At 42.2% G+C, this 20,555-nt stretch overlaps 1 protein-coding gene across 1 annotated transcript; it reads right to left on the reverse strand.

Moving 5' to 3' along the window:
* Positions 1–1,092: 1,092 nt before the first annotated feature.
* On the reverse strand, positions 1,093–19,831 carry LOC139331482 (cohesin subunit SA-1-like). The gene is made up of 31 exons (XM_070962956.1): positions 19,803–19,831; positions 19,117–19,213; positions 18,565–18,786; positions 17,579–17,675; positions 17,282–17,358; positions 16,681–16,885; positions 15,870–16,021; positions 14,862–15,059; positions 14,418–14,516; positions 13,628–13,707; positions 12,885–12,992; positions 12,675–12,771; positions 11,584–11,686; positions 11,298–11,401; positions 10,650–10,742; positions 10,434–10,526; positions 9,075–9,275; positions 8,539–8,606; positions 8,374–8,461; positions 8,031–8,111; positions 7,064–7,156; positions 6,574–6,742; positions 5,963–6,096; positions 5,428–5,529; positions 4,180–4,313; positions 3,755–3,877; positions 3,085–3,260; positions 2,687–2,882; positions 2,115–2,216; positions 1,907–2,000; positions 1,093–1,288 (listed from the first exon to the last, which is right to left on the reverse strand). The coding sequence occupies exons 1-31, from the start codon at positions 19,829–19,831 to the stop codon at positions 1,238–1,240; spliced, it is 3,666 nt and encodes a 1,221-aa protein (XP_070819057.1). The 3' UTR covers positions 1,093–1,237.
* Positions 19,832–20,555: the final 724 nt, after the last annotated feature.

Raw genomic sequence — 20,555 nt, forward strand, 5'->3', positions numbered from 1 at the left:
AAGCCGTAGTACAACTAACATAAACACGAAATCATGTCAAAAACTGACCGATTACCATTCTATTTCATCATTATAGTGACACTAATTGGCGGCATGGTAGGAACTAAGTTCACGTTGGTAGTTTTCTCACAAACACCTCATGACAAATAAGTCAAAGGTGCTGTCCTCAAAGGTGTACATAACTTTTATCCTGTGAGACACTAAACAAAACTGCCTTATCTTTTTCACCATTGTTACTGTGCAACACTGTGGCAAGCCTCAGTATTTCTAAGTTCATTTCCGAAACTGTAATGGCTGACTTCGCTTTATTTTATGAATATAGTCCACTGAAAACAAAAGATTAAAACGAGCAGACGTTGTCAGTTTCGTATATGTACAGCCACCACCAAATGTGAGCAGTATTTGAATACCCTTGCAATAAAAAACAATGTATAAAATGAGTGCATTGCATTTAATGTCATTCATTATCTTCTTTTTATTATTGGTATTTTATTACTACTTTATATAGTAAATTTTGTATTCATATCCATATTCATTAAAATTTCCCTTTGTACTGTACTCTGCAATTTACTACCCTGTGGTAAATTGTTCTCATTGTGGACTAAAAATGTAAGGCAATTATTGAATAGTAGACAGGGAGTATAAACTGTATTGGTAAGCAGCTTTTTCTGCTCATATTCATTTACTCATATCGTACATTGTGTGCATTCTCTAAATGGTACTGAGCCTGCCTTTCTATAGTGTTTAAATTACTTCTATGCATCATTCTGTTATGCTTAACACATCTTTGCTGACTTTTTCAAAGACAGATTTCACAGTTACTTTGTTCAATTAAGCATCTTTTAATAAATACAAACTTAATGTGTTCAAAAAAAGTTCTGTCAACAACAGTGCAAAATGTAAAGAAAATGAATTCAAAACGTGGAACTCAGAAAGAGACTTTTGTCTTGCTGCCAGCCTCACACATTTGGTGTATTTCGTGTTCAAAACATAAACATTCCTAATACAGCGAATGATAACAACTTTGATAACTTTCATAATCACCATTTTGCTTTTGTCTTTAACCTCCAACAAATAGATCTGATAGGTGAACTCAGTGAGGGGTCATTTAGAAGAACAGGTGGTCCGAACACTTAGTACACTAAACTGTACTTAAATCACTGAAAGCGCAGAGGTGTTGAAGAAATGTATTAATCAAAAAGAACTGCTGTTCCCAGGACGGTACGGGTCTCTGCCCTCACTCAAAGAGCTCGTCCAGGACACTGGCCGAGGTGTGACGTGTGGAGGGCTGCAAAGCACAAACACAATGAAAAAAGTTTGAGCTTGTCAGGAATGTAGCCCTTAAACTTAAAGTACTTCAAATGCATTTCAGCACATACGTCAGTAAGTGAATGCATCACCCTTCAAAGACACTTAAGTACGCACAATAGTAAAGCACTGATCACACTTTAATATAAATGCTGACAGCTGTGGACTACATAGTGGAAACCGAGTCCATCTATGGGTTCAGACAAAATCTGGAGATAATGTTTGGGTTTGGTCACGTTGGCTGGACTGTCCTGCTTGACATGGTGATATCATCAATGGTAAGACTCCAATTTTATTCTGTTTATAACTGCTGATGACATGGTGTGTGTGTGTGTGTGTGTGTGTGTGTGTGTGTGTGTGTGTGTGTGTGTGTGTGTGTGTGTGTGTGTGTGTGTGTGTGTGTGTGTGTGTGTGTGTGTGTGTGTGAATAGTTTCCCATCAGAAAGGGCTGTCTGACACAAGGTTAAGTGGTGAATAGTTAAAAAAAAAAAACTTTAAAATGTAGAATTTAAAACTGACTCATTAACGTAAGTACAGTAAACCTGATGTAAATTAGTGTGGAATTTATTCTAAAATGGCATGACCAACATTTTTTTACCAGCGTATAAATAGATTCACGATCAGAGTCACTGTCGTAATCCTCAATCTCAGGCTCTTCTCTTTCTTCATTGTTGTCCTCAATCAGAGACAGTCTGGAGAGAAAAACACAACAGCTATCAGGACATGAGACAAATATTCACATTCTCTAAATATTAAAAAACTCTGCTGTGAAACAGTTTGGATTCTCTTCTGAGATCAGTCTTAACAAGGTGAGGTGGGAGTTCAGGTCTTGCTGATCCAAACTGGAGCTGGTCTTGCTTGACAAGGGCTGGCGTCGTTTGATGGGCTTCACCTTTCGCATCTGGGTCCTGCAGAACAGCAGCAGGTAAATTTGGCAGCTGTGAAGTCTTTGTCTGATGCTACTACAATTTCTGCCTGGGTGCTGAAATGGTCCTTCTTCCCATCTATACACAGTATTTATCTAGTAATTAACTGTACAAATCTATTCTGATAACAAAAAATATTGTTAGCAGGGTCTTCAGTCACAAATGTGTCTGCAGCTGCAACATGAGCCCAGAGAAATAAGGCTTTTCTTCTGCTGACCACAGTGACTGGTGGGGTCAAATACTGAGCAGCCTTTTGCTCAGTTACACTGCACAAACTGTTCACTGTCTGTTCTGTTCTGAACAGACAGTGGCTGATTTTTGGCTGGTGGACAGACAAAGTGATTGCCCTTTGGCAATTTTCAGCATTTGGCAGGTGCCTGGCAGTAATATCCGAACCTCTGAAATCGAGATAGTAGACACTGCAAATGTGTTGATGATAAAACTCAACTTACCCCGAGGAGAATTCATCCTCAGACTCTGGCTCAGTTAAGCCGCTGCCAATATCAGACTTTGCGGCTCTGGGTTTCCTGGAGGCCGGCTGCTTGGCTTGCTCTCTCTGGACAGTGGAAGTGAGGACTGGGGTGTGCAGGTGGCTGAACATACTGCTGCTGTCCGACCAGGAATCTCTGATTGTGCTGGACGCTGGACCTGGACGAGGCAAAAACTCATTTCCCAAGAGCCAATCAGTTAGTCAGCCAAGAGAGACTGACAATTGGAGTATCATTTTGTCAAGTGAGAATACAAACACTCTGGTTTCAGGCTTTCAAATGTGAGATCATTCATGTAGCACCTTTTTAAGCATTACTGATAACATGTGCTGTGTATCCATACACACATGTGTCCATCTCACCCTGAGCCGTGGTCCTCTTGCGTTTAGCTACAGGGGTGTCATGTGAGGGGCCAGCACCTCCCTCCTCCGGCTCTCTGAGTTTGGAAGAGGAGCGGCCCTCCAGGGAACGCTGATACATTCTGACTGACGGCCAGGAGAGGGCAGCATTGGGACACTGTGCTTTCAGAAATGCAGTACTGGGAGGGGATGACAGAGAGGCAGGGAGATGAGGACAAAGACTCAGAAACCTTTGTTAATATTTATTGATTCAGCTTCTTCAGGTTTCTGTAAATTTATGTTGAATCCAATCAAATTCAATATAAACTAATACATTAACCAAAGTCCCATTCACACCACTAATAATGAATAAGTTTCACTGTAATATTGTTCAGATATCAAATAAAGTCAAAACTGGTGGTTTTTTTTCCTCTTTGAGGAGAAAATTGTTTTTCTTTGCTGTGACCCTGTAATGATGCCAACGAATGTACTGAAATGTAACATGCAGCCATGAAACCTCTGAAACACTGGATTCAGGACAGTGGGATGGTGTGACCATTGTTACAAACATATAATGCTCTAGATTGCGTTACATTACTGAGACTCACTGAAAGCCCGGCAACAAGCACATGGTCATATTTGAGTGAACATGGTTGTGTGGATGTGGACGAGTTTGTGCGTCTTAGCGTCTCACAGCTGGGCGCGGTCCTGCTGCAGCAGCTTGAAACTGAACTCGCTGAGGATCTCAAAGAAGGCCAGATTTGGGCGAGGCTCTTCTCCCTCCTGTGGCTCCCGAAATGCAAAACGTATACCGTCCCTAAAAGGAAACACAACACACACAACCATTCTAACATAAAGACCAGCACAGAATGAACAGCTGTAATGTAAAAAATACTTTCAAGTGTGACAGTTTGTCACTAGTTCTGACTTGAAGTCATGTAAGATGTGAGGTGTTTGTTTCTTTTACATTCACTGAGCTGTGGCTGCCTCTAAGAGCTGACAAACTGTACTCACAGTTGCACGAAAGTCAGACAGTAATATCAAAATTGGATAAACCGAGTGATAACCTGATAGGGCTGGTGTGTGTCAGTGTTTTTCAGAGACACGTGTGTTACTTGCATGTGCAGGGCCACCAATGGTTTGCGGACACGATGAAGATCGATGCCAAAGCTCATCGCAAGCCTCTTGGCCAAGTCTCTAATCTCAGCGAGATCCTGCCTGCTGTGGTCCTCCATCAGCATCTCTGAGAACAGCTGAACACACACAAACATGACTATAAACATGTTATCCACAGGAATGCCATTCAGACAGTTGTATAGACATGGATGATGAATACCAATTCCACATGTTCTCTGATGGGCTTCAGTGACAAGCGCTGGTTTTAACTGACTTGAACCAAATAAGAGACATTTGCTACATGAAGCACTAAATTGACTAAACAATTACAGAATTGAATGCAAGTTTCTGGGATTTATATGTTTTCTATTATTTTCTGTGACTGGACATTTGTCAGGCACACTCCAAATGGAGTTCTAATAAAGCGATTGCAAACGCGTAGATTTCCACTTACAAACAAAGGATGCACATGTATGTACCTCTGGAACTCCCGGGAAACAGGATTCCTAGGAATACCCACCATTTCCTGTTTCCCGAGAAATATAATAGCAGGAAAAACAGGTGTTCTTTTGCCGAAATAGTATCAATACCACCAAATATTACACTAAAGCGATCAGGTTGGCAACCCATAGGTTTAGTCATATTTCTCTTTGTTGCATTTAGAGATGCTTGAAATATGACTGATGCATTTTGACTGAAGCTGAAGTTACACCTTAAACACGGGCACAGCGCTCCAAATAGTGTGCTTCTGTTCCCAGGACAGAAAATGCCTCATTAACAGGAAAAAATATTAAACTCTATCTGGGTCACCATGTAATGATAGGATGCTTTCCTGTGGACATATTCAGCATGTAGAAATAAAGCAAAACAAGCTCTAGTTGGCCAAAAGCTTGACTGACCTACTAACAATTTTCACAAAATGCAGCATTAGTATTCTAATCATAATAAGCTGTAATGTCGATTTATCATATATCTGTATTTTATGGTGTGTGTGACCTGAAATGACTGTTGAACCTTGTGTGCCATCTGTTGTGCATTCAGTCCTGTTTAATCTAACCAGGAGGCCACCGCCTTGTGTGCCTTCATATCATTCAACCTTGGATGGAGTTTCTTCCCACCGCTTTTCCACCACACAGACTACAAATTCAAGGTATTTCATGTATTCATTAAAAGTTCATTGTCATCATGCTACACATTAAGAATTTCAGTGGGAAATAATTGGAGGCTGATTACTGCCGTGAGAATACGAACCTGCTGCAGACTCAGACAGACAGTCTTTGCGCTCTGAACTGGACTGATGAGCTTGCTCTTGCTTATAGTCTCTTTAATGATGTCGCCAAAGTCTTTAAAGTACTGGAGGAAAAAAAAATCGTCAGTTATGATTAATAGTCTGTTTAATTAATGACACTGTCTAAACCTGTAAAAATAATCCGGTCTTTTCTAGTCATCTGTGCTTCTTTTAACCACTGCTCCCTCTGACTCATTCTTGGCACCTCGCTGCTTCTAAAATGGATTTTCTCTCCCTCCTCCACTCTCTTACACATCCTCCCAATTATTAATTTTTCATGAACATGTTTCCTGTATTTCTATCCCAATTAATTTCTCCAAGAAAAGGTGGTCTATTAATTATCAATTTCTAAACTCCCTATTTCAATTTTTGCTAACATGTGCAACCGACACAACCAGTCGTTTAATATGAATATGTGAGCGTATGATGTAAGTACTGTCTCATATGCTAAGATAATACAACTTAATTATTCCTGAAAGTCTTTCTCTCCCTCCTAACCTTATCGTAGTACTTCAGGACATCAGTGGCGGCGCTGAGGTCTAGCACCCCATAGATGACCAGCTTACAGTAGCCGGCTAGCTGGTTGCGCTTCCTCTGGAGAAGAGTTATCTTCATCTCCTCCTCACCGTCAGCTACAGAGGAAAGCCAGGATAAAGACACGAGATGAGGCAGTAATAGACCAATAGTTAACATGAAAGACAGGAGAGGCATGGAGAAAGCTTTTAGGTGCTGATAAGACACAAGCTAAACAGAGCGTACGATGAAAGACTGGTATCTGGCTTGCGAATTGGCAGCACATTGTGAAATTCAGGAAAAAAAAGATTTGTTATAGCAGCAGATTCTCAAAACAAGACATCAAAAACTGTGTCTGCAGGCATAAATGATGGTAGGGTCCACAGGGAGAACTTTGGCAGTGTTGAAATTGAGCAGTTAGTTTCCAAAACACTACGCATCCACGAGGCAAACAAAATCCTTTTGTGAGCACCATCATTCAGTGGTCTATAAAATGGAAAGGATGACATCTTTAACAGCGCTCACTTTGTCGACAAGGATCAAACAAAGTGCCCCAGTTTATGCAAACATGTGTTAAGGGTTAGTGTTGACCATACCATTGAGCTCAGCATCTTCAGTCTCAGAGAAGACGTAGTCCAGGATGAAAGCAGCCATCTCAGAACGCAGGGAATCAGATGGTAGGTGGACCAGCGTCTGGAGGGCAGTTTCAGAACGCGCTGAACTCGCACTGAACAAGAGCAGCAAGTCACAGAGCAGCTCAAACGCCTGTGGGGGGGGGGAGCACAAACTTCAGCAGAATTCGCCAGCTCTGTAAATTAAAACTCAGATGTGTACAAGGACGTAATATTGAGTTTGTCAGCAAGTCATTTGCCAACAAATGTTTTTTCTTTTTGTGTCAGAGGGTAAAAGAGATAACTAGTCTCATGCACCAGAACGTCTTCCTCCTCTTTAACGAGTGTGGTCAGAAATGTTAGCATATAAAAGGAAAAACAGCCTTTCTTCCTGTAATAAGTCACTAACATAAAACCTTAGTGTTCAAAATGATATTTCCCAGTGGGATGATGGTAACTGTAACACAGTTCTTACCTGATTTCTGATCTCAGTCTGGTTCAGAGACAGGCAGTTCTGACAAACCCTGCAAAACGAATGCACCTTCTTCTTCAGATGCTTCAGTTCCACCTGGGGGAGATGGCAACGAAAGGACAAAAAGCAGAGGTGGGGAGATCAGGAACAAGGTGCAAGGACGGCCGCTGTCATCAGGACATTATGACCAGGGGTGCACAGCCAATGACACACGCAATGTTGGCTGTTTCAAAACAGGCCTTTGAGCATCAGGTAAGTGGCGGCCTCCAGGGCTAAAAAAGATGAAACCAATGCTAAGTTGGCTCAAGAGTCGTTCCTCAGAGACCCCCATATTAAATGCCCGACCCTACAGCAGAAATAAACTTGTTTACAGCCCAGTACAAAGAATAGCTTTGGTCTCAATAGTTAATTTGCTCATGACAGCTGTTGGGGGGTGAATTTTTTTTTTTAACTATGTTAAAACTTAAAATTTGCAAATGCCTGAACACAAGGAAGGGAACTTTATGCTGCTTCTCTGGAACGCTGGTGTGTGTGAAAGAAAGAAAAAAGTGAAAATGAGCTCAAGAGAGAACAAGAGCGTGAAGATAGAATGAGAGAAATATGTAAAGAGAAAGAATAACTATCAGAAACATTGTGATAAATTGTGAACCAGTGGGAAACTTGCTATCTGAGAGTCTTTGTGGGCTTGGATATACACTAACAGATTGTTGTGTTAATTATCTGCTGCCTGCGCAGTTGGTGAATTGTTGAACAACATGAATGAGAAGAGCTCTACAAGTACACAGGCAGACCGCAAACACGGCCACCATGGGTTTCCTGTGATTTGACAAGTAGTACTTATCACACAGGTCGTGTCATCTCGTGCAGCGTGGCAGGAGCTGAGTTTGTGCGTGAGGTCTCTTGGTATGTGTCAGACTGAGAGAAGGTTAAACTATTTCTAAACATCCAATAAATGATGTCAGATGAGCACCTCAGCTGGTGTCGAGTTGACTGCATTCACTTTAGCCCACATCAGGTGGAAGGCCGCACACTTCAGAGCTGACACCATGAGCTGAAATCATCCGAAAGGAAAAAAAAAAAAAAAAAAAATCAGCTTCATACAATATTTTCCACCTCACTTTTCCACACAGATCCAGATCTACATGAAACTAAACGGACGAGGTGAAAACTTCTGAGCCTTCACAAAACAACACTTAATTTAGCCCAAATAAAATTGCTCTTACTTCAGATCAGCAAATTCAGAGGTTGTATAAACGCGTATCACAACGCAACACTCCCCCTCAAATATCAGAACGTGTGACTGTATCACAGACCTCCTCGTCGAGCTCTCTGGACTCCATCCTGTGCTTAAGAAGCTCCAGGCAGGAGTCGAACAGCTTCCAGCCTGTCAGGTCCATTGCGCTGGGAAACAGACACACACCTCGGTGTCAGAAATACTCTGTAGTACTGCTGTGTGTACTGTAAGAATACACATTTACCTGCTCAAGGCTGCAATCCTTTTCAAGGCAGTGGCTGCACTGTATACGTCATCATCATCTGCATTACCCTAAGTACACAAACCCACACATACAGATACACTCTTGAGAGAACAGGTGCATCGCAACGTCCTGTGTTTTCAGAATTTAATTACATACAGTTATGCTTTTATGGATGACTGAAATCAATAAAATGGTACATATTGTACACTGGAGACTGATATGTGTTAAAAAAGATGCTATTTTACCTTAACAACATCCCAGACTGAGTAGTTTCTATTGCCAATGAAGGATAGATACATGAACTGGGACCTCGACAGCAATATGTAAGCATACACTCAGCTGCCAGTTTATTAGGTACACTTGGCTAAAAGTAATGCAGTCTAATACAGCAGTCCTCCTGTAAATCCTACCTTTTTGGAGGCCGTAGTTAATGCTGCTGAATTGATACAAATAGGGAGGACAAAAAGTATTTTATCACGCACTTCTTAACATGCCATATTTGCATGCATGCAAGCCTCACTGACATGCTCTCCCACCTGCAGTATGTCACTTAAGTAGGTGTTGAAGCGCTCGGTCAGGTCGTCCAGCAGCTGGCTGAACGCCAGGTGTGCGCGGCTGGAGAAGGTGTAGCGGTCGGAACAAAAGGTGCTGGCCAGGTGGGCGCAAGCTTCCAACACTGTGACCTCTGTGTGCTTTGCCACAATACCACATATCTCACACAGCAGCAGGTCCAGATGCTGACAGAGAGAGGAGGAAAAGGCCCACATGGAAGAAGAAAAGGTAAAGTAGAACATGAACTGTATGTACTGCTTTGGACAGTTTTTCTCCCCTCACTCAAAAACACTGACGTTAATCAGAAAGTATTAATGATTATTAGGGAAACTTAAATGCCCAGGACAGGGATGGGCTCCTCATTTTTTATAAATGGAGGCAAGTTAGTGGGTAAATCTTTACGGAGTACACTTCTTGTGCTATATTTTCACTGCATTCCTTCCATAATACACACCCAATGACCACCTGAATGCCACTAAATCACTTACATCTTGTATAAATGTCTCTTGTGGTGATAAATTTGAGTTTTTTTCACGGAAAACGATCATTTTTAAAAACTCCGGCCAAAATGGAGATTTCTGAAAACGTTGGTTATGTGTTGGCGTGTAAACAGGGTTCCGAAACGTCACAAAATGCGACTGAAAACACTTAACGTCATGTGAGAGACCTATCTTTACACTCGCGACCATAGGTTTGGTATAGTTATGATGGCGCTTGACAGCGTATTCATCCAGGTTCATGTAAACAACAACATTTTTGAAAATGATGTTGTATGCGAGATGTTATTTTTGAAAACGGAGGGGCCAAAATATCTGTTTTCCAAAACACCCTGCTACATGTAAGCGTAGCCTCACATCCCTGCTGGTTGTCCATTATGTGCCCTCCCTGCCACCACTGCTTCAGCGTCTGCTGTCTGAGGCAATCTGCCACAGGTGAGCTCATTAAATCAAGCCTCATGGTGTGCCTGACAAGCAGGTTAGTCATTGTTGACATTTGTTCCTTTTGACGTGACAGACTTTCTGCTCTGTTTATTTTTCCCCTAATATTTAGCTTAATAACCATTTTTCATTTATTGTGCTTGTATTAATAACTTGAACATGCCAGGTCCTTAACTGTGAAGCCTAAATAGAACTGAAGTCATTAAAATATCTCTCTCTGAGCACCAGCAGCTGAAGTCCTTCTTTCATTTCTCATACAGACATCTTTAGAATAAAATCCTGTTGAGGCAGGAATGGGGGGAAAATTCTGGAGCAGGGTAACTATTCAGAGGGAACAAGATATAATTTCCAATTAGATTTTAATCATCTATTCAGGTTAATGAATTACGTTGGTCACGCTCTTACCTTCTCCAGCCGCGGAGCGCTGCGGTACATCTCCAGGTCAAAGTAGAGGGGAGCTTTGAAAAGGAGGCTCACCTTCCCTGCATCTGCTGAGTACTGCAGGTCAGTGAGGAGAAAAAAAATACTGTCGATGTATACTTCACCTTCATTCTCACTGTAATATGAGGTAGAACTATATCATGAAAGTAATACTGCGTGACTATTTGGTGCAGAATGTACCTTGGCGAGCAGCTGTGGCAGTAGAGGGACGAAGTGCGCAGTGATACGTCTCTTGTCTTGTTCCTGGACCTTCTTATCCTTCATATTCAGGATCTAATCCCACATGTACGTTCAGGGAGGAGTCATAGGACAGCAGTTCAGCCACGTAGACTTGCATGTGTGAGGATTAAAGGCATTCAGATATCATGGCAGAGTGTGTTTCCTATGTGTTCAACGTAATGTGACTACAGGTGAGTAAATTACAAACAACAAAAGAATCCATTTTTTCAAAACACTGTGAACATCTAGAGTTAAAATATGCAGTTTTTCATCTTAAAAAAAGGTTCATGAGCAGCATTTGTCACTCGGCGTGATAAGCTATCTTAATATGAAATGGCATGAAGCTCGAGGCTGAGGTAACCAAAAACAAATGTGTGAAAACTGCAGTGAAAATATCAGGAAACAGTATTTCCTGGTTCAGACTGATGTGGTGTATTTAATCTATTCCTGTTTCATGCAACAAAGTCATATATTGTGGCTTTAACACTCTTGAGGTTTGTATGATTGGTACCATTTGAAGTAAAAACAAATGACATTTCTCTCGCCCACAAGCTCCGCGGTTCCATAACACAAATGAGTCAGAATTATCATCTATTTGTCTGTCACCACCTTCTTGCCCTGAGTTCTCCCAACAGGTGGGGTTGCCTCTGCTGCCTGTCTGATAGCACACATCATCAGCTCTATCAGAGCACCCTCCTCCTCATACATCAGACCTGACAACACAAAGGGACAAACAGGTGCAGAACTGAGTGGGCGGTGGTTGGGACTACACAATGAGACAGCGAGGGAGCAACATGAGAGGTCTATGAATTATTATGGTACGCTGGTGCTTAACTGAGCTCTATGCACTGATGCAGCTGAGGTGGTGTGTTCACAGTCACGTCTTGTTCCTTACCATCCTCCTGCAGCAGGAGTGCTGTCATAGTCTCCCAGTCCCTCAGCTCAGATCCTGCTACACCCCACAGACTATCCACCAGGTATGCCCCATGCTCATGGAACTGTCAAGAGAGTGAATGACTTAGAGATTAACTTTACTCCTTCACTGCACAGCTGTCAAGCACCAGGAGGTTTCTGAACAGCTATCACCATCACTGACGTTACTCGTGACGTACTGCGTGGTCTACGGCTGAAACTCGATACTAATATTAGACACAAAACTTCCAAATCATGTTCTCCACCATTCAGAGTTTCAGTATACAGAATTTAAGATGTGAAAGAGGAAACTGGAGTCTTGAGGACTTGACTTGGACTCATCTGCTGAGACTCGTCTGGAACTCTATTTGACTTGAAGGGAAAAAGCTAAAGAGGCTTGACTTGAGACTTGACTTGGTGACCCACAAGACAGCACCACTGTGACCACAGTGACCACTGCCTTGAAATTTACTTCAACGTGGAACCACTTTAACGTGACCAATGTTCAGATCAAAACCAGATCAGTTAAGTATAGAAACAAAGTCATTATGGGACTTTTTTTGTACATGTGCGCCATCGTTGTCTATTGTCTGAACTATTTGACGCATACAGATGCTTGAATCACTTGCAACAGGATATTAAATGGCCTGTTTCCATTAAAAAAGAAGGATTTGGAGAGAATTTGGCCATTGTGATGTTCACAATAAGCTGGATGTTTGTGGTGTCTGGTGTACAAATAACATTTTCTGCTAAGCCTTGTGGCTAGTGAAGCACTTCATGAGGAATTTAAAATTACTGGCAAGGTTGTTTAAAATTTAATTACAACAAAATGACAACTAATCAATTTTCTACAAGCAAAATGTATGATAAATTTACAAATATTCCAGCTCAGTCAGTGAAAGAGTCAGCGCTTCTTCAAATCCCAAAGCAGGTGAAGAATATTATAAAAAAAAAAACAGTGGGAAAAAAGAAAATTATACATATACGTTCTATGATATTGTTAGATTTTTCTACTTTCAAACTGAGGGGGAGAGAGACAGATTAGAGTGGAGGGGAGATGGAAAGAAACACTACCTCGCTCTGTATGTAGAAGGAGATGAGGATTTGAAAGAAGCCTGCGTTGTCACTTTTATTACTTTCCAGGCTGTCACTGGCAATCACACCTTTCAGTCTGACACACGCACAAAAACAATTTTCATATTATAGGAACCAAAAATAAAGAAATGAAAACACATGAATAGATAAATAAAGGCTTGGAGGAGGAAAGGATGGATGAAAATGTACTTGTTGTAGAGGAAGCTGCCGGCTGCAGACGCCAGGCCTCTGTGTGAAGCGTAGACCAGGGGATAGATGTGGCTGCACTCCTCTTCTCTGAGGCCTTCCTCTGTGCTCCTTCACACGTCACCCATGATAACAAACACAGGTCAAAACCCAAACTCAGCTTACACTCCAAGCTTTGCCATCAAGCACTGTGCTTACTGAGAAAGATTCGTGCAGCATTTTATGTGTGATGAAATGTCACTACCACATTTCATCTCTCTTGTTAATGAATCCTAAAAACATCTAATTTATATCGGACTTGAGTCAGTGGTGTGAGATGTGGGCCAGCGTGAGACATCGTGACTCATCCTGTGAATCATCAGTATAAATGACAAAGAGTGTTATCACAGCCATGAGTAACCATTTCATTTCGAGTGCTGAGACACTGGACATGGAATCATTGGTGGACCCAGGATATATTTACAGTATTTGGTTATTTTCACCTGACATTTCAGGTGAGAATTCTGCCTGAGTGTGAGTGTGCACCACTTTTCAGAGAGAAAATGTTTTACTCAGGGGTCTTGAAGCATTTATCATTCAGGGATTTGATGCAAAATCCTCTGACCTTCAAATGGGCAGAAGAACGGGCACTTGGATGAGTCAAATTTACTATATTTGGTCTGCTTTGATCGACTAAAATGAAATTCCTGTACTGTATGTTGAAGATAGTGGCACAGAGAACAACCAGAGACAGAGAAGCCCCTCACTGTTGGATCAGCAGTAACAGATTGACCACTTCCACTGCCACGTCTGGGTTCTTGTCCAGCACCATGCTGAGCATCCTCTCCTAAATGCACATACACACAGACATTCAGATATGAAGAGGCACACGCATGCACACGGACAAAAGCGCAACCATGCCAGCAGACCAACAGACATAAAAAGAGACACGCACAGATATGCAAAAATGCACCCACTCGCACAGACACAGACGCACACACATACACACACTCTAATGACTGAGCCAAAAACATTTATCTGCTGCAGCACATGTGGCTTAGGAGGGTTTTAATGTGTTTGAGAAGAGCTTATTAAAAATCAGTAATTGGCAGCAATTAACGCACCCAGACATGCCCAGACAAAGGAAGAGACTTAAAAAAAAAAACAGGAATTGGGGGGAGTGTAACCAAAAAGGCAAAAAAATAAAAAGTAGAATAATAATAATAACAATAATAATAAAAATAGAAAAAAAAAACGAGGATGGGGCACACAAGTCAGCGAAGAGAGACAGAGGAGAGGCAGAGGCAGGCAACAAAACAGAAACAATACAATAAGCTGAAACAAAAGATTAAAGAGAGATGTTGAGGCAGGCAGGCAGGCAGGCAGGCAGGCAGGCAGGCAGGCAGGCAGGCAGGCAGGCAGACAGACAGACAGACAGACAGACAGACAGACAGACAGACAGACAGACAGACAGACAGACAGACAGACAGGAGGGAACAAGGAGGGAGAAAAGAGGCACTAAATGAGATGTGAGTCCAATCCAGAGGGAAGCCTCACTTTAAATCTGCTGGTGAAAAGCTCCAGGCGTCCAATGAATTCCTTCTCCTGGTACAGACCCTGCAGGGCACGCACACACTGCAGACGCACTGGACTTTGCTGAGGGAAAGAAGAAGAGCGTACAGTAACACACCCTCCACAACCTGCATGCAGACTGATGCCCAAGTCTGCTCACTGTGGACATTTCTCTTTGTGTGAGTGTGTGTATGTGAGCCTTTCTGTGTCTGTTTGCACATATTGTACAGTCGTGTCTGGTGTGACAGGCTGCCAAAGCCTATAAGCATGAATTTAAAATAAAAAGCTGCTTCATTTGGAAAACCCTATTCCCTATATGCTGCTATCTCCAGTGCTGGCCTGCTGGGGGCAGAAGAGTGGTGAAATGACATTAAAGATACTTCAACCTGACATGTATCGTCCACCGTCTAGACCTGTGTATGTGTTTACCTTGTCATGCAGCGTCCATCCCAGGTATTTCAGACATCCGTCATTGAGGAAGTCTTCGGGGTCAATTTTCAGCCACATGCCCAACTCCTCAATACAAGCCGCCCGGATCTCAGGCAGCCGGTCCCGGTAGCGGTGCACAAACACACCTCGGAATGTGCTGTTCATCATGGAGGCTATTTCCTGTCTGTTCTCACACAGCTACAACGCACACATTTGAAACACATGCATATAAACGCACACGACCAAGACTGTGAGTAAATCAGTGGCCCGGGCTCAGATTCCTGTTCCATTTGTGTTTAACCTCCTCTGGATATAGTCTGTGGGTCGGCTGGGAAATCTTTTTTCCTCACAGCTAAAAATGTTCCTCATATCCACCTTTTTCCAGGATTTTTAGTGACTGAGGATTCAATGTCATTAGTCTTTAACATTCTAGTGATCGATTCAATGTCATTAGTCTTTAACATTCTAGTGATCGATTCTATCAGTGAGGGTAGGAGTGATATTGTTATTGTCACATCGACGTCCCTTGTTTCATTCCTGATGCTACTTCACCAACATTAACAGTAACACTAAGCACGTGAACTACTTGTTGTCCTTGATTAAAGTACCTATCTTCACATCTTGGACTTTTTATGAATTCTGGCTCAACCTCCTCTACTCTATTAGCCAGGCACTGGCTAGCAAATCATCATCTTTTGACTTATTTAATTTGGAAAATCTATTTGGGTGGTAAAAAAAACGAGCATTTCAAACCCAATTTCAAATAAACAACCTGCGTTGTGCATGGAAAGCATTGGTGTATTGTTACCAAGGACCTGCTGCAAACCTGCTTAAAGGGTTTACATGCTGAACAGTCTAAGTCACTTCGAAGACATTGGCTCTCAGCGCTGTCCTGAGTGTCCTTTAAGACTCTCTCTACAAAGCCGATGTCACTTCATGTCCTGTCATTCTTAGTCTGTGAAAGTGGCTGTGTCTGCACTCATGCCAGTGTTTATGTGAACATGTCACCTCATTGATGGAGGCCTGCAGCTCCTCCAGTCTGTCAGAGGCTCTGTCATGCGCCCTCTTGCTGTTCTCCATGTCGTAACGCCGCTGGGTGGTCCGCAGCTGAACAGACACTGTAACAGCTACTTCCACCAGCCCAGTCATCAACTTCATGGCTAACAGAGAAAAACATGCAGATAGACAAGGCTAGATAAGACTGACAGAAGTACATGTAAACAGGGTCAATCTGAGGGGGAAAGGCGGGTGATTTGTTGCTTTCACTAAACATGACACCCATTCTTTTAATTAGATTTCATTATTATAATGCAGAAGAATGTTGCACACAATAGGTACCGTCACTGTCCATATTTAGACAGTGGCTTATTTACGATAAACTATCAGCATGTGTCCAAAGGCAAATCCTCACCACTAATCTTGCCACTAATGCACAGTGCTTAACAGCCTAATCACATTAAAGATAAGATGTATTTCATTTTGTGGCTTGGTTTAACAGAGGGAAGAAATGGATCCGATCTTGAAGAAAAAAAATAAAACAATGAGAAACAACAAAAGCAAGCTATACAGGAGGAGCACATTCTGAGAAACAAAAGAGCTTCTCCAGCAACTAAAACAGATGCCAGCTGAATGGAGCAGTTTGTTCTGCCTCCCATAAAAGCAGGAGAAAAACCTACAGTATCACAGGCACGGAGGATGGAGGGCAGCTTTGCACCCTACTGACTCTTAAACAAGTGAAAAAAATTCTCCTTACGAAACCAGTTTTGAGCGTGTGTGTTGTTTTCCTTCTCATGGGCCTGTATTGTCCCAATGTGCTTACCAAGCAGGGTACTGGTGTGTCTGAAGGCTCTGACCTGGGAGTCAGACAGACCAGTGAGCAGGGCCAGGAGGGAGGTGAAAAGGTACTCGTCATAGATGAAGCTATTCTGACAGGAGCGCACCAGAACCCGAGCAAACTCGAACAGGCCAGCTTTGAAACGCTTCAGCTGGGGGCCTGGGGTGCACAGAGGGTAGTTCACTGAATCCTGGAGGATGAAAGGAAACAAAAAAAATGGAGGAAACATCTCACACTGTGCTTAGTATAGTTATTTGAGGCAGAAGCCAGTGGTTGGCCCTGCTAATGACAATCACATCAGTAGCCAAACAAAGTAATTAACTCATTAATATGTCCATTTATCAGCATTAGATTTTAATCAGTGCGCTCCATCACGCTGTACCCCATCCTTTGAATAATAATCTCATGGGATATGGAGGCGGTTTGACTTTCTCTGCAAATGCCATCTGGATTATTAAAAGTGAGAGGATATTTCAAAGACTATGAACTAGATTCACACTTGCAGACCTGCAAGAATAATCTACTTTTAGGATTTATTCAAACAAATGTCACCTATGTCTCTGAACGAGTTTTCTCCTTTTCTCACCTCATTGAACTCTTTGGTTAATGTGCTGATGATTTCAGCATTCTGCATGGTGTCAAACATCTCTCTGCTGACCACACCTGGACCAAAGAATGAAACGTTCATGCCGCGTCTCACATTATGAATGAATGGTGTATTGCCAACAGACGAAGGATTAACACAGCACCTAGATGTTGCATCGTTACCATACTGGGAGATCAATAGTCGACTGCTGATCATTGCCTGAGCTGAAATTGGAAAGATAATCTCTTGAACTTTGACCCTGACCCCTCATCTCGGGGCTTCCTCTCAACCACTGACCTTTGCATCCGCAGGACTGAACAATGAAGTTGATGAGCATCAGCAGGCCTGCTTCTCGGCTTCGCTTGTAGCCATCCAGCCACTCATCCACCACCGTCTAAAGATTGACAGGGAGACGGCAGCCAATGAGAAGCCTGAGCTCAGATGAAAGGGCAAAGGGATATAATAACAGTATGTCATTTAAATAATAGTATGGATCCCAGCTTTAAGCTTTCTTATCAGCAGCCTTTTGTGTTTTTTCGCAGTAACATATGTGAGTCCGTATGGCCCAACTTTGTCCCTTCCTTATATTTTCATTTTAAATTCCAGTTTCATTCACTATCGCCTTTGCATAATCATATTTGGCAACCATGGCACCATTACACTTAAAAAGAGACGACTTCAAAACATCTGTTATGTTGATATTAACAGCATACATAGTGTTTGTTAGATGAAATAAACTGGAAATGTAGTAGAGGCGGGATGTAAAATTTAGCCTAGAACTGAGAAACCTTTGTGTAGCAGAGGAAAATCTTATGAACTGCAGTTTGCCAGATTTGCTGAATGTGCTGTATGAAAGTGGGCCTTCACCCAGAATCACCATCTGTATTGTGCTGCTGCCCTTTACTGTAGCGACAGACTCTTTTTATTGTTGCTCACCACATTTTTTTTTTTTTTTTGCCTTTCTATTGTTATGTGGTCCTTCTTTTCTAGTCTTTAACCAGAAGAGACTGGGCACAGTACAACAATGGTTGGGATGGACGCATGCCGTCAATCATTGACTACACAACCGAGTGAAACCACCTTTTCCTCTTTGCCTATCAAAGGCAATTCTGTAGGGTCACATCAGTCAGCCACTGACAGCAGATGATAATCGCTCTCATTGTTGGCTCTTAGAGCCTTGTTTCTCTTCTCATTACCCATGCCTCCTTCAGCACCTCCCTCCCCTCATGTGGTTATTTCTACACCCCCTTCCCCCTGTGTTCTGCAGCTCAGGGTTTGCTCACCACCATGGCAGTCTTTCCAGAGCAGACAGCATCATAGATATCCCCTGCACTGATGACCTGGCTCCCCTCATTCACTCCCGTCACAGGTCTAGGGGAGGCCTGCCTGCGGATCTCCCGGGGGTGCAGCTGCTGCAGGGAGGGGTCTGGGGGAGTGGGGATGGGGCTACCACCGGGGCTAGACGTCACCCTCACTGCAGTTTTACGCCTGGGTCTCTTGGGTGGCTTGAGATCAAAGAGAAATGGGGGCGGATTTAAAGTGAATCGACGTAGTCAACTGAATTAGTGATAGCCATGACAAGATAAGGCGTAGGCTTAAATCAAACGTCTACCACAGTGTTGCAGTTATTATGACTCAAGTTAAGCTTTTTTGGTCTCCTGTAAGAAAAATTGAAAAAAAATAAAAATAAAAAAATCGGCAGTTATGACTTGATTCAATATCATAATACCAATCTTAGACAAGGTCTTCACCCAAATCTACTCCCTTGAGAATAATATAAATGAATAACATCTAAGTGAGAGTTAACCATTTTGAGAGAGAATAAGATAACTTACCCGAGGTTCAACGACTGCCTGTTTTCTCCGCTTTGTGGCTTTCATCGTGGCCTCATAGTCACTGCCAGAATCTGACAACTCTTCAAACTCCTCAAGACTAATCGACCTGAAAGAAAAATGAATCAAGACAAATCTGAGCATCAACAAAGAATAATTACTAAGGTTAACAAGACTACAGAGCTGGGCATGTGTTGTGATGACAATTTCGATCATTTGAGGGACCAAGTTACTAGTTTGTACCCCTCAAGTTGTCAGATAGTGAGGATCTCCTAGTATCAAATTGTTACTGCTGTTGTATTTATTCCATTTGTTCTTGTCCCTTCAACCCTCTTTTTCATAGATTTGACTGCATACTGAATATTTTTTCAACTCTCTTTGTTAGGTAGTTTTAGCTTTAGGTGCACACATGCTACAAATCTGTATGCTCATTATGGACAATCTTAATGTGCCACTTGGGTCTAATACAGTTGTATTTTTAAATTGAACTGAGTTATGTGGATGGAAGGATAACACCTTTCTTTATTGCTAATGTGCGTGTGATATTTTAAATTAGCTAAATACGTGCCTGATAAATGCCTGTCAGACTCCATATCCAAACCTGAGTCTGACTTTGACTTTGTGACATGAGGCTTTTGAATTGACGTTAGCTAAAACACATTCAGACTGCTACGCTTGGCTAACCTTACCTGTCCATATCTGTGTCTCCCTTTGCCATTTTCAGTCACAGAGGCGCCAGGAATGGTTTTAACCTGCTGGTTTGACGGTGTTCACTAACACTTCACGGCAGAGAGACCTGCTGTGTGGGAGAGGAGACGAAATTAGCTACAAGCCCAAATCAAGCTAGCTAGCTACTTCGTTAACCTTAGCATTAACTACATAACCTCATTTACAGTATTTCAAACATCCATTGTCGGACTTATATCCGTTATTCAAACAGACTAACTGCTAATTAAAAACCGAACCTAAAAGTCTGCCTGATAGACAAATTTGACAGATAAGCAAAGGGGACTAACTCCGATTGACGTTAGGGATCTTACGGCTTGCTAACGGACAAGACCCATTAGCGGTTCATCCACAGAATATAGGAAACTTTAGCTCGTAAGAAAGCAGCCAGCTAACAATTACAGCAAAAAAATATTTAATAATCATCATAAGTTAACCAATTAATTAATAAACCACCTGATGATGTAATTACTGACCAGTAAGCTCCTTCCTTGAGAGGCTTGGTTTATCGTGATTTCTTTCTCTTCATGACACATTCAGGGCACGCAAGCGCACGCAAAGTGATTCTTGATGCCGATTGGCCAGCGCTTCCTCAAATCAGAAGATGATTGGTCCTTCCAAAGGTCTCTTGATCATCATTGGTATTCCCAATACCCCAGTCATCTAGGAGTTCTGCTTGGTATCCAGGGAGATGTCAATACAACTACAGTTAATTT

The sequence above is a fragment of the Chaetodon trifascialis genome, chromosome 5, assembly GCF_039877785.1.
Source record: "Chaetodon trifascialis isolate fChaTrf1 chromosome 5, fChaTrf1.hap1, whole genome shotgun sequence".
Taxonomy (NCBI): Eukaryota; Metazoa; Chordata; class Actinopteri; order Chaetodontiformes; family Chaetodontidae; genus Chaetodon; species Chaetodon trifascialis.

Bases quoted from the DNA above. Each gene is read 5' to 3' on its own strand.
- LOC139331482 (XM_070962956.1), bottom strand. From the start codon at position 19,831: ATGGCAAAGGGAGACACAGATATGGACAG. The intron at 5,530-5,962 runs GTTAGGAGGGAG...TTTTTCCTCCAG, and splicing joins TCCTGAAGTACTACGATAAG to TACTTTAAAGACTTTGGCGA. The intron at 2,883-3,084 runs GTGAGATGGACA...TGCCTCGTCCAG, and splicing joins CAAGAGGACCACGGCTCAGG to GTCCAGCGTCCAGCACAATC.